Source organism: Aspergillus pseudodeflectus, assembly GCF_044049435.1.
Source record: "Aspergillus pseudodeflectus strain CBS 756.74 chromosome Unknown BJX68scaffold_6, whole genome shotgun sequence".
Lineage (NCBI taxonomy): Eukaryota > Fungi > Ascomycota > Eurotiomycetes > Eurotiales > Aspergillaceae > Aspergillus > Aspergillus pseudodeflectus.
This window is the reverse complement of record NW_027263782.1, coordinates 888,133-901,023: the sequence shown is the minus strand read 5'-3', so window position 1 is coordinate 901,023 and position 12,891 is coordinate 888,133. Positions and strand designations below refer to the sequence as shown.

Below are 12,891 nucleotides of genomic sequence, written 5' to 3'. Positions count from 1 at the left end.
ATCTGCAAATTGAAGTCGAGATTGGATATAATTGATATACTACAAATAAATACACTGCCAATGTTGCCAATAAAATCAAATCGTTCGTAAATATCCAGTTCAATGTCTTTCTCGCTCAAGTACACAGTCTGCCTCCAACCGCAGCGCTGTCGTTTCAAAAGGCGAGACGCTGGCAAACCATATGCCAGGTAAGCAACAAAGTCTATCGAGATGGTCTCATCCGCTACGCCAAACAAGACGGCGCTTCTGCCTGAAAGTGAAAAAAAGAGAACAGAACAGAGTATAACACCGGGTGATTATAGTATCCAGAAAACTTTTAGCCGTTTTTTGTAATTTACAGAAGCTTGCCGCCGACAAAGTCAGACCAGGTCCGGACTTCGGCAGGGATGCCCTCGGCGCGGGGAAGCTTCTGGTTCATGGCCTGAGCGAAGAGAGTAGCAGTCTAGATCATACATTAGCTCAAGTCCCACAATCACTCATGTTGGAAGATATCTTACCTTGGTCTCCATGAAGAGAGGAACGCCAAAGTCAACGGCGTTTCGTCGCATAACGTAATCCTCGTCGAGGAGGGTCTTGCCCCGGGTCTTGGCCAGGTTGAAGCATCCGCGGATGTCATACTTCTGGAAGACCTCACGAAGAGCACGCTTGTCCTTCTTGGGGAACTCAATCACCTGAACGGGAACATTGTCCTTGGAAGCAGTCTCGATGTGATCCTTTACTTCAGGGCTGGCAGCAAAGAACTTGAAGCCCAGAGGCTGGAGGTAGTCGACGATCTGAGCGAGAGCGGGGTTGGTAATATCTCCGCCCAGGAGGATACCCTCACCAGGCTCGGGAACACGGAAGTTCATGGTGGACTGGAGAGAGGCCCAGTAGGCCTCGACAACGTCCTTACCGAAGCAAGCAATCTCACCAGTACTGGCCATCTCGACGCCAAGGAATGGATCAGCACCAGCAAGACGGGTCCAGGAGAACTGGGGAACCTTGGTGGCGAGGTAGTCACGCTTGACTTCCATGAGGTCGACAGGCTCGGGAACGTCACGGCCAACAAGGGCCTTGGTAGCAACGTCAATGAAGTTAGTTCCGAGAACCTTGCTGACAAAGGGGAAGGAACGGGAAGCACGGAGGTTGCACTCAATGACCTTGAGCTGAGGCTCAGCACCCTCCTGGTCGGCCTTGATGATCTGCATGTTGAAGGGACCAGTGATGTTCCAGGCCTTGGCAACCTTCTCAGCGATCTCCTTGACTCGGCTCATCACGGGCTTCTCGAGAGAAGCGGGAGGGAGGACAAGAGTGGCATCACCAGAGTGGACACCGGCGGGCTCGACGTGTTCACTGATGGCGTGCAGCAGAAGCTTTCCGTTTGAGGCGACAGCATCGACATCGATTTCTTGAGCACCTTCAATGAATTTCGTAATAACGACGGGATGGTCAGGGGAAACAGCACTGGCGTTGAGAAGCTTCTCCTTGAGCTCATCCTGGCTGTGGATAACACTCATGGCGGCACCAGAAAGAACGTAACTGGGGCGGACGAGGACGGGGTAGCCAACCTTGTCAGCGAAGCGCTCAGCTTCGGCAACAGAGGTGAGCTCCTTCCAGGCAGGCTGGTCAACGCCAATGCTGTCCAAAATCTGAGAGAACTTGTGGCGGTCTTCCGCGTTGTCAATGTCCTTGGGGTCGGTACCAAGGACGTGAGCACCACCAGTTTCCTGCAGGCGGAGAGCAATGTTCTGAGGAAGCTGACCACCGACGGAAACAACGACGCCGCTGGCGGCCTCGAGCTCGTAGATATCCATGACTCGCTCATAGCTGAGTTCCTCAAAGTAGAGCTTATCAGCAGTATCAAAGTCGGTGGAGTAGGTTTCGGGGTTATAGTTGATCATGACTGTCTTCTTGCCCATGTTTCGGAGGGAAAGCGTGGCGTTGACAGCACACCAATCGAACTCGACGGAGCTACCAATACGGTAGACACCGCTTCCAAGAATGATGGTGCCGTGATCATCAAAGGTCACATCGTGAGATGTGGCGTTGTAGGTGGTGTAAAGGTAGTTGGTGTCAGCAGGGAACTCGGCAGCAAGGGTATCAATCTTCTTGACCCAGGGTCTAATGCCGAATCCCTTCCTGCGGGCACGGACATCATCCTCAGTCGCGCCGACCAGGAGAGCAATCTGCTTGTCAGAGAAACCGAGCTTCTTCGACTTGAGCATTGTCTCCTTGTTAACGCCGAAGAGACTACCGATCTCCTTGAGTTCGTTCTGGCAGTCGACAATGTTCTGGAGCTTGTACAGGAACCACTTGTCAATCTTGGTCAGCTCGTGGACCTTGTCAACAGAGTAGTTCTCGTGCAGCATAGCTTGGCCAACAGCCAACCAGCGGCGGTCGGTGGGGTTCTTGAGGACTTCATCAAGGTTCTCAAACTTGTCACCCTGGAATCCAACGAAGCGGGGGTCGACCTGACGGATCGCCTTCTGGAAGGATTCCTCAAAGGTACGACCAATGGCCATGACTTCACCAACAGACTTCATAGCACTGCCAATGTCGCGGTTGACGTGCTGGAACTTGCTCAAATCCCAGCGGGGAATCTTGGTAACGATATAATCCAAGCTAGGTTCAAAGTTGGCAGTTGTGGTCTTGGTAACGGCATTGGGCAGCTCGGGGAGAGTGTGGCCGAGACCAATCTTGGCCGCAGTGTAAGCCAGAGGGTATCCAGTAGCCTTGGATGCCAGAGCCGAGGAACGCGAAAGACGAGCGTTGACCTCAATCACACGGTAGTCGAGACCATCGGGCTGAAGAGCATACTGCACGTTACATTCACCAACAACACCAAGGTGGCGGACAATCTTGATGGCAGCGGTACGGAGCATGTGGTACTCCTCATCAGAAAGGGTCTGACTGGGAGCAACAACGATACTGTCACCAGTGTGAATACCAAGGGGATCAAAGTTCTCCATGTTGCAAACAGTGATGCAGTTGTTGGAAGCATCGCGAACGACTTCGTACTCGACCTCCTTCCAGCCACGGAGCGACTTTTCGACCAAGATCTGTGGAGAGAGGGTCAAAGAGCGAGAGGCCAAGTTCTTGAGCTCCTCGGGGTTGTTTGCAAAGCCGGAACCAAGACCTCCCAGAGCGTAGGCGGAGCGAACAATGATAGGGTAGCCGACTTCCTCAGCGGCCTTTAATGCTTCGTCGACGGTGCCGACAGCGATGGACTCGGCAATAGGAATGTTAATCTCGTTGAGGGCCTTGGCGAAAAGGTCACGGTCTTCACTGGTCTCCAGCGTCTTGATGCTGGTTCCGAGCACCTTGACACCATAGCGCTCAAAGGTTCCCATGCGGTTCATCTGCACACCGAGGTTCAGGGCGGTCTGGCCACCAAAGGACAGGAAGATACCGTCAGGGCGCTCGCGTTCGATGACATAGGTCACGTACTCGGGAGTAACGGGAAGGTAGTAAACCTCATCGGCGAGTTTGTGGTCAGTCTGAATCGTGGCGATGTTCGGGTTGATTAGGACCGACTGAACGCCGGCTTCCTTGAGAGCCTTGAGGGCCTGAGAACCTGTAATCGGAGAATTGAGGTTAGCAGCCCGCTCAACAGACGTTCCAGCAGGCATTTTTTCGATCTAAATGTTCGCTTGCCTACACCTTGCCCATTGAAGTGAACCACGAATTGGGAAACCTACCAGAGTAGTCAAACTCTCCGGCCTGTCCAATACTCAAGCCACCGCTACCAATGACCAGGACCTTCTTGACATCGACGAGGTTGGCACCCGGCCTGACAATGCCGCTAGCAAACAGGCTGTCGCCCGTGCTGGACTCTGAGGCTAGGCGGCGGAGCGCGCTGGAAAAGGTGCGCAGCTGCTGTGGCCGCCATGGTGAAGGCGTCTTTTGCTGCAATCGGAGTGTGGAAGCCGTCGAGCGAGTAGATGTCGGGGAAGAGAAAGAGCGCAAAGCCAGCGCAGATCGACGGGATTCAGCGAGGCATCGTTGACGCAAAAGGGCGGACGTAGCCTGCCCACATCGAGCGGCGAGGACCATTGCGCACAGCGCTGCTCAAGAAGAGGCGAAAGTCAGGTGAATCAGAGAGATAGCAGGTCAATTGAGCCAAATCTACGCTCTACTGCTTCCTATTGTGCTTGCGGGGAGACTCGGAGATGGGGTATGTGGACGTTAGCACCACTGAAGCTCCGAGGACTGTTGTTCCTTCACTCTCGGTCTAGACAAATCCCTACCGTCGTCCCGCCTTCTGCCGCGCGCCCAGAATTGAAGGGGATTCGAGGGTAAAGAGAATGGAGAGGTTGACCTTGCGTGGTGAGTTGAGGAGAGAAAAGAAGACGGTGAGAGCGGGCGGAGGGCGGAGGGACACAAAAAAATTTATGAGGTAAAGGCGGGCGATGACTCAGTGCAGGGGAACGGGGACAAGCAGAGAGAAACTGGTATAGCGCGAACAGAACTGAAGAGCACCCGCAAAGAAGACTGAAGGTCCTTGAAATCAGGGCCGATAAGAACTCCGGTGTGTGGAGAGCCAGAAAAAAAGGACTCCCTAAGTCGGACAACAATCCCAGCAAAAGCCCTCATGCCCACCGCCTTGCTCTCTGAACGAATTAGATGCCCTGCACTCCAGCAACTGGCCCGGTTAGCCGCGTCTACAATCTCGTCCCAGCACTGCCATTCGCCGGGCCAGAGATCCTGAGAAATTTCCTTTCCAGACATAGCGCCCTCTTATCGGCTCGAGAGCAGATCAGTTACCTGAAAATATTCGAAATATCGGCCAATTTGACCCAGAAAACACGGGAAACAACTACGCGAATGCTTTTTAAACAGGCCTGTCACCCATGGAACGTCTAAATCTCAAACTCTGGAAGCGTGAGGGCGAGGCCAATGTGACTCAGGCACACTGGATGTATCTACTGGGGAAGCGGACGCCTGGGGCAGGTCCTTGTGCGACGAAGAGTCCCAGCACTTGCAGAAGAAACACGCTGCATTTCAGATTGCTAAGCAATGGATATCATTACTATTCTCACATTTCCTTGAACTCGCCATAGCCAAACCCGGAGCAAAGACATCTGAACAGACCGAACCTGCTATTTTTTGCCTTGCCCAGATAACAACGTCAAACATTTGAAAATCGAACTCACCCAGCAGCATATCGCGACATTCTACGAAGCTTCGCGCCGAAAAACCAGAATGCAAATGGTGCTGGTATACCGATCACAATGCTAAGGCAACCAAGGACACTGTTTCCCCAGCCATAACCCAACGACTGGTACATGTATGGGGCGAACAGGGGAAAGGCGAGGCCTGCCAAACTGCGCAGCACCACCACAGCAGCCAGTCCGCTCGCAGAAAATCGAGTATAGCTGTCGATGATATAAGTCTGCATGCACTGCAGGCACATGATGGCGCCGAACCCAAAGATGACCATGCCGATGTTGGGCATCATCCACTGGACCCGCGCCTGCACACTCCAGCCATACCAGAAGAGTCCGATCGGGATAAACATGGAGCCGACAAACATGGCGGGCATGCGAAACTCAGGTACCCCTTCGTTGTTCCATGCTGATTTCAACCGGCGGTAGATTTTGTCGCTCGTGTGAGTGTTTACCTGTGCGCCCAGGACATATCCGACGCCAAGAGATAGATAGTTCAAGCCTCCGATGCCAGTGCTCTCCCCATATACGCCTTCCCAGACGCTCGGAAATGTCGACAAAAGGAGGTAGAACATGCCAAACAGGTATGCCATGTATAGGGCAATCACTTGGACGATAGGCTGGGTGGCGAGCAGCTTGAATGGGCGAACGAGGGCGGTTTTCATAGCCGAGACAAGATTGACCGAATCATGCTCAGTATGATAGAGCGAGTCTCCTTCCTTTTCCCGCAACGACTTTGCTCGACGCTTCAGCAATGTGGGGCCATAGGTCTCGGGTAGGAACAAAAGACCGAATACTTGGATCATGACACCGGCGATGCTCGTTGACCAGAATACCCAACGCCATGTGGCATATTCCGATATGATGGCTCCGGTGATCGGACCGATGACTGGGCCAAGCAAAGGCGCCAAAGTATATATACCAACCGCTTGCCCCCGTTGATCTGCATTCCAACAATCACTGTACGATAGCGCACGAATCAGCCTGGGTCACATTCATGGACAAGGTAAAATACTAACCTCAAGACACCCCCTCCCACAGCCAGCGGAGCGCTGCCAGCGATACCACTCATGAACCGGAAGCCAAACAGCTGGCCTTTGGTTTGGGCAAATCCGCACGCTAGGTTCCAGACGATGTACAGCAGATTCGTACTCTGCAAAACATAGGTTCTGCCGAATGTTTCTGAGATTGGACCGAAGCAAAGCGGGCCGACGGCATAGGCCAGGACGAAGATTGAAACCGGCATTTGAGTTTCCATGTCGGATTCCATTTTCAACTCGGAAGCTATCTCCTTTAGTGCCGGGGCAACCATGGAGGATGCGACAGGTGATATAAATGTGAACAACGAGACCGCGGCCGTGGCCGCCCATTTTCGGGCGAGGGACCAGTTTTTCGGGTTGCCCGGATCACTCGGTGAGGACCAGGAGACCTAGTTGCGTATTAGTCTCTCTCGATTATATCACGGTCGACCGTGTGGGTGATGGTCGTACCAGATGCGGGTCTCGCTCTGCTATGTTGGCATCGACCCCACCGCCCCTGCGTGACGTTAGGGACTCTGGAAGAGGGACAAGGGTTGGCATTTGCGAAATGTATGAGAAAAATCTGCAAGCTTTGTGCTGCATGGGATAGGTGCTTGCCTGTGTCTGTTGGTGCCATGCGGAAGACTCGAACGGCTGCTTCTTGCCTAAACCAGAAACTACCTGCCAGAACCTTGATCGAGAGGGTACGAAGGCAGACTAACAGAAAGACGAAGAGATGTGCTGTTGATGATTTTGTTTTGAGTAACAGAAAGAGAATGAGAAGAAATTTTGGGACCCAAAAGCTTCTCGCTGACTTGGGTCCCTTCTCTTATACTTTCTCGCCATCTCGGGATAAAAGCCCGGTTCTCTTTAAACCCCGGAACGCGCAGCGGCCGTCAGGCATCAAACTTCGTCTTACCACCACACTCGAGGGCCTGTAGGGCGTCCGCGGCATTGCTAGAAACACGATGGCACAATGTGATAGCATGGGATGATCATTCTGATACCTATTTCCTAATCTAGCCAGAAACCTATTACTAAGCCTATTAACAGTACTGCTCCAGCCATCCCATCATGTCTCCAATCGTCGGACACTCTAGGAAAAGCGAGCTCTTGATTTCCAGCCCAAGCTCTGCTCGGAACTTTTCTGAAAGCACCAGTGACATCAGCGAGTCGACACCCAGCTGCACAAAGGTAGCATCCGGTGTTAGTTCACCAATACCCAGGCCCGTCTCATTAGCTATCAAATGCAGACACTGGCCTGGAACACCGGTGACCTCCGGAGCGGAAGATGTTCCATTGGTCTCGCCCGTATCGGCCTTAGTTGTCTTCTTTTGCTCTGCTGGTTCCTTGACGCCATTTGTTGCCGGGGTTTCTCCTGGCTTCGCTGCCTGGGTAGCACTGGGTATTGTGTTGCTGCTGTAAGACTCGCCGTTGGTGATAGAACCACTCACCGGCTTAGTTGACGGCTGCGGTGGTGGAGCAGGCTTCGCAACCGGTGCTGAAGAAGAAACTGCTGCGTGGATCGCTTTCAATTGAGCCTTCGCAGCCTCCGGGGAGAAGAATCGATCCATTAGCGGGCGAGGTACTCGACGGAACTTCAGTTGATCGACCACGCCAATGATTTGACCATCCTGGAAAATATAGACATCTCCAGCGTACATGTTAGCCTCTGTCGGCAGTGGGAACATCCGCACATAATTTCGATACTGGGCACCAGGTTCCAATTTCTTCAGCAAACGGAGACTCTCGCAACCTGGAGTGACGAAGAAATAATCTCGAGTATTGGAAGCATCACTTCCGTTCATAACGAGACCGGCGAGATGGGATACGCTGTCGATCCAGTGTGGTGGCGTATGCCAGATTCCATGGCGCTCTGGCATAAGCGTGATGTCTGCAAACGCCTCGTATTCGTGAATGACCACCCGGTCCATACCACGGTATCGGTCCGCATAGTCAACAACATTCTTGAATAACGTGTATGCTAGCGGCTTCGACAGCTGGCTCGCCTGTCCCTCAGCTGCCATACGTTCGAGCGCCTCGACCCGGCCGAGAACTAGGTGCGCCATGCGGTCCCATTCGGTACGCCATTTCTCTGGGTCTGTCTCATACCGCACCGAGCCTGTTGCATAAGACTCGGGCGCTCTTTGGCCAGTTTCCGGGTCGATGTTGAACCAAGCGAGCGACATGCGGCGCGTGGGGAGATCCAAATGAGCCTCCAGAGCGAGAGGCTGGGTGCAGTTCTTCTCGGAACTGGCTACTTGCGCGTGCAAAACTTCGAGCTCACCAAAGTTCAGATACACATCGCCCTTTGGTACGAGTCTACGATAAAGGTACTCGCCAACGGTGAATGCCATATCCGACCAAATAGACTGTTCCTATTTGTTAGTGTACGTCTCTCCTCAGATCGGAGTACGACTCACCGAGGTAGCTACACCGCAATTATTCATTCGATGCCCATGAACAGCCTCGAGAAAGTCGGGGTGCTGCAAGTCCGAAACAATCTTGACCGAGGCCGTCTTCTCCTCAACTGTCTCTTCCGTGATCTGATGGATCAAAGATGTCCGCAAGCCCGAGGGGGCTGGCTTGATGATATCTCGAGGTCGGTTTGGTAGGCCGTCCTTCAGGAGGGCTTTATCCAACGTCCAGGTTCCGATATACTGAATCCAGTAGTTGACTTCATTCCACGCGTACTTTGGCAAAGGGAGTAGCGAATATGCATGCTCATTGGGCCGGAAGTACTCAGCCCAGCAAGGTGTTCGACCAGCCAGATAAAGGGTAACCAAGCCCTTTGAGAATGTGGCGAAATTGTCCTCGTTCCGCCGGCAAGTTGAAGCCACACGAGCCTTGGGGATGAGACTGCGGATGAATCCAGCGCAAATAGGATGAGGCCCGACGTCTACCCACAAGGTATTATCGTTCACTATGCCAAGTTCTTGTGCAGCCTCCACAGCGCCAGCGAAATCAACCGGCTCGCGCGTTGCCCGTCGCACATAGTCCGAATTGATAGTTTTACCGTCGAATACCGTGTTCTTTAGCAAGGGTGACAGAACGGGGATACTAGGCGCTTTGAAGACTAGCGAATCCGCAATCTGACCTAGCCCGTCTAGAACAGGGTCCATCTGCGCTGTATGGAAGGCATAGGGTACATCCACCATTGCACATTTAATACTGCTGGATTCAAGCTTGTTCCGGGCAGCATCAATGTCGGTCTTTGGCCCGCCAATAACCGTGTCATTGAGCGTATTCTTACATGAGATCTCATACTTGCCATCGCCTAATAGCTGTTTGACCTCGGCTGGTGATGCGCGCACTGATAGCATTGCGTGGCTACTGGGGACGCAACATTCTTCAAACAATTGCGCACGCCGACCGACTAAGAAGAGAGCGTCTGCAGTAGACAACACGCCAGCAATCACGAGTGCAGCATACTCGCCGAGGCTATGACCTATGACAGCACTAGGCTGGATGCCCAACAGCAGGATCCAGAGACGTGCCAAGGCAATCTCGATCACGACGATACTCAATTGCGACACTATGGCCGATGGGCTTTCGTCGATGCTGCCGTCTATAACTGGCAGAATCGTGGGTAGCCCAAGCCGTTTAGCAACATGGTCAAGCTGCAGAACCTCGCCACGGAAATATGGAATCACATCAAATAGTTCTCGAGTGATACCTTGATAGTATGCACCCTGCCCTGTAAAGGTGAAACAAACTGGTGGAGCGTCGCTCGGGACCGGTCGGACCTCAGCAAGGGTATCTTTCTCGCCAGCACCACGCAGGAACTTCTGTAGTCCATCGAGGCTTGAGACGGCAGTTGCGACACGCAAGGCGTGTTGCATGCGGCGTGCACAGGTCGTATACGACAGATCGGCCAGCTTAGTGTCTGGGTTTTTCTCCAAGTAGAGACAGAGATTCGCGATATTGGCATGGAGGGACTTTTTGGATTTGGCGGAGATTACAACGACGTGCGTTGAGCGGTCCTCCTGATTCTCCGGCCTGATCTTTTCGGGACCATCTTCTAACAACATGGTGGTGTTGCCACCATGTGCTCCAAAAGAGTTGACCATTGCTATTCGTTTCTTACCTGGTGGACGTGGCCATGGGGTAATGACCTGAGTCAGTCGAACCCGCCGTTGCTCGAGGTCCTTTGGGATGATCGGGTTCATAACTGTATGGATGCCAATGTGAGCGGGGATAACGCTCTTTTGGTACATCAACAACACCTTTAGAAGTGAGGCAATTCCAGCCGCTGCCTCCCCATGGCCTATATTACTCTTCACCGCACCCAATTGCAATAGCTGGTCTGGGCGACGAGACGGTGAACGGGGTGCGAATACATCCAGCACGGATTGAGACTCGACTGCGTCTCCCGCCTGGGTTCCGGTGCCATGGAGCTCGACGAAGCTAACGTCCAAGGGGTTGATGGCGGCCCGATGGAGTACCTTGCGGTAATTATCCATTTGCGCTCCAGGGTGGGGATGGGTTATTGAAATGGCTTCGGCCGAGTGATTTGTTGTAGCGGCCAGGACAACGGCGATAATGTTGTCATTGTCGGCCTCGGCATCCTCCAAACGCTTAACTACAACAGAGCCAATGCCGTCAGCGCGACAGTAGCCGTCCGCGGACTCGTCCCAGACCTTGCACTGCCCTGTCTTGGAAAGGAAATGGCCGTTTCCTAGTCCAGCGTAGTTGTCTGGATCAGTGATGATGTTTATTCCGCCAGCAACAACAGTGTCTGCCTCGCCGGCCCAAAGAGCTGAACATGCCACCTGGACAGCAGCCAAGCCACTGGAGCAGGCAGTGTCGACATTGAGGGATGGGCCTGAAAACTTGAAGAAGTAGTTGATGCGGCCATTGCCAAAGGCGCGCACGCCACCCGGCACTGCGTATGTGCCAATGTTCTGTGAAGCATTCAATTCGCGCCAGTCATCGCTAGCCTGGCCGTAAATGGCGCCAATGCGCTTAGGGTTAGATGAGGCGGTTCTACCGGGGACAAGGCCTGCCATTTCCATCGCCTCATATGCGGTGACGATGGCAAGTCGTTGCATAGGGTCTGTTTGCTCCGCCTGTGGTTGTTAACTCGTTATTTCTCGGTGCATGACAAGAAAACATACCTCTCTCGGCGACATGTTGAAGAAACCAGCATCAAACAATCCCGGGTTCTCGACAAAGTTTCCATATGGCGTCTGCGTGGAATTGCCAATCTTGCCAGTTGGATCATAATGCGTCGCGAGGTCGAAGCGATCCGGCGGCACGGTGGTATGGACATCACGTCCTTGTTCCAATAGTTCCCAGAAAAGTTCAGTATCGTTGGCACCACCAGGCATACGACAGGCCATGCCAACAATAGCGAGCTTTGAATCGGCAAATGAACGGGGCAGGCGAGGCTCAAGGTCTTTCATTGACCAGGGTATGAGGTCGACCAATTTGATTTCCAAGTCGGGATAGTCAGCCTTGAGGGAGCTTAAAATACCCCTGAATACGATTGACGTGCGAAAGGTCTCGATATGACACCGTTTAAATTTGCTACCGCCGACCCGCTCGAGAATTCCCGCGGTAATACGGTCAAGGTAGATGGTACAGGTGAGCAGCTCCGTACCAATGGCCGCGAACAGTTCACCGGCGTTGGTAGCTACAAAGGGCTGCCCAGTATTGGACGAGAGAAGGGCGAACCGCACCGGGCGATTCGCTGGGATAATGGACTCTGCACTGTTGATGACGGTGTTGATCGAATCCTGGCTGTACAGGTGCGTTGCATGGCACAGGCCATCATAGACTGGGAGTGGAAGGGATTTGGAGTAGCGTAGGAGATGCGAGGCTCCGTAAGCCGCCTTGATCCGCGATGGCGGTCCACTGATGCTAACAGAAGTCTTGTCGGCAGCACTAATAAAGACTTTGAGGAGCTCCGGCGTTCCCAGCTCCGAATTACATTGGCTCAGCTCGTCTTGAATGGCGGGTTGCGTCTGTCCAGTGATGACATGGGCCCAGCTTAGCAGCGTCCCATCGGCTTGAGGAGCTTCTAGCTTGCGGGAAACGTCGTTGACATAGACACCCAGGCGGAACGAAACACGGACGCACTCGGCTCCGTTTTGCGCAATCTCTGCTAGGTTGGAAGACAAAGCCACGCCAGCACCAGCTAGCAGACCGATACTCAGCCCGGCGAGCGTGGTCGTGTGCTCTGAAAGACCCCATTCGCCTCCCTCCACCTCATAATGCCTAGATATCTTATCAGCTGACAGCTTTCTACAAGGTCAAAGTGGAAAGCTTTCTTACCCAATGAACATACCCAGTTCCAGCACAGTGAGGAGTGCGCTCTCCATAGCGGCCCCCAAGGGACCTTGGCGAAAGTCATCGACCTCGACCAACGGCAGCAGCGAATGGAAATGCGGCACCAGAACTTTCAGTGACTGCGGGAGAGCTGCCACTTCTCGCTTGAGGACCAAAGTGGACTCGTCGAGGAAGTTGGCTAGGTGGCGGAACCTACGGTCCTTTGCGGCTCGCAGCAGGTTACGAAAAAGGCCTTTGAGATCATCGTTGGGGAACTCGTTCCCAAAAAAGACCAGTTGGGTGCCTTGTCTATCGTCCTTCATTATGTCGGTCAGTATGCCTCAGACAATCATGTCGTCCAGGGCTCGCTAAACTGTGCAGCAAGCTGGACTGGCTCATCCCGGGCTTTTGATGTCATTGTTCGCAAGCAGCAAAATTCCCGTACGGGAACTTTTGCG

At 53.3% G+C, this 12,891-nt stretch overlaps 4 protein-coding genes across 4 annotated transcripts; all 4 read right to left on the bottom strand.

Moving 5' to 3' along the window:
* Positions 1–2: 2 nt before the first annotated feature.
* On the bottom strand, positions 3–4,502 carry BJX68DRAFT_229273 (carbamoyl-phosphate synthase (glutamine-hydrolyzing) CPA2). The gene is made up of 3 exons (XM_071038997.1): positions 3,678–4,502; positions 498–3,553; positions 3–442 (listed from the first exon to the last, which is right to left on the bottom strand). Exons 1-3 carry the CDS (start codon positions 4,030–4,032, stop codon positions 335–337), a joined length of 3,519 nt encoding a protein of 1,172 aa, XP_070903190.1. The 5' UTR covers positions 4,033–4,502; the 3' UTR covers positions 3–334.
* A 551-nt stretch (positions 4,503–5,053) lies between these two features.
* Positions 5,054–6,176, bottom strand: BJX68DRAFT_229271 (major facilitator superfamily domain-containing protein). The gene has a single exon (XM_071038996.1). It carries the CDS (start codon positions 5,948–5,950, stop codon positions 5,129–5,131), a length of 822 nt encoding a protein of 273 aa, XP_070903189.1. The 5' UTR covers positions 5,951–6,176; the 3' UTR covers positions 5,054–5,128.
* Positions 6,177–6,433: 257 nt separating this feature from the next.
* BJX68DRAFT_229270 (uncharacterized protein) lies at positions 6,434–6,925 on the bottom strand. The gene has a single exon (XM_071038995.1). It carries the CDS (start codon positions 6,798–6,800, stop codon positions 6,585–6,587), a length of 216 nt encoding a protein of 71 aa, XP_070903188.1. The 5' UTR covers positions 6,801–6,925; the 3' UTR covers positions 6,434–6,584.
* A 284-nt stretch (positions 6,926–7,209) lies between these two features.
* Positions 7,210–12,756, bottom strand: nscA (non-reducing polyketide synthase nscA; the record flags this gene model as incomplete). Its single annotated transcript, XM_071044637.1, has 4 exons — positions 7,210–8,535; positions 8,587–11,232; positions 11,281–12,382; positions 12,440–12,756. The coding sequence occupies 4 exons, from the start codon at positions 12,754–12,756 to the stop codon at positions 7,210–7,212; spliced, it is 5,391 nt and encodes a 1,796-aa protein (XP_070903187.1).
* Positions 12,757–12,891: the final 135 nt, after the last annotated feature.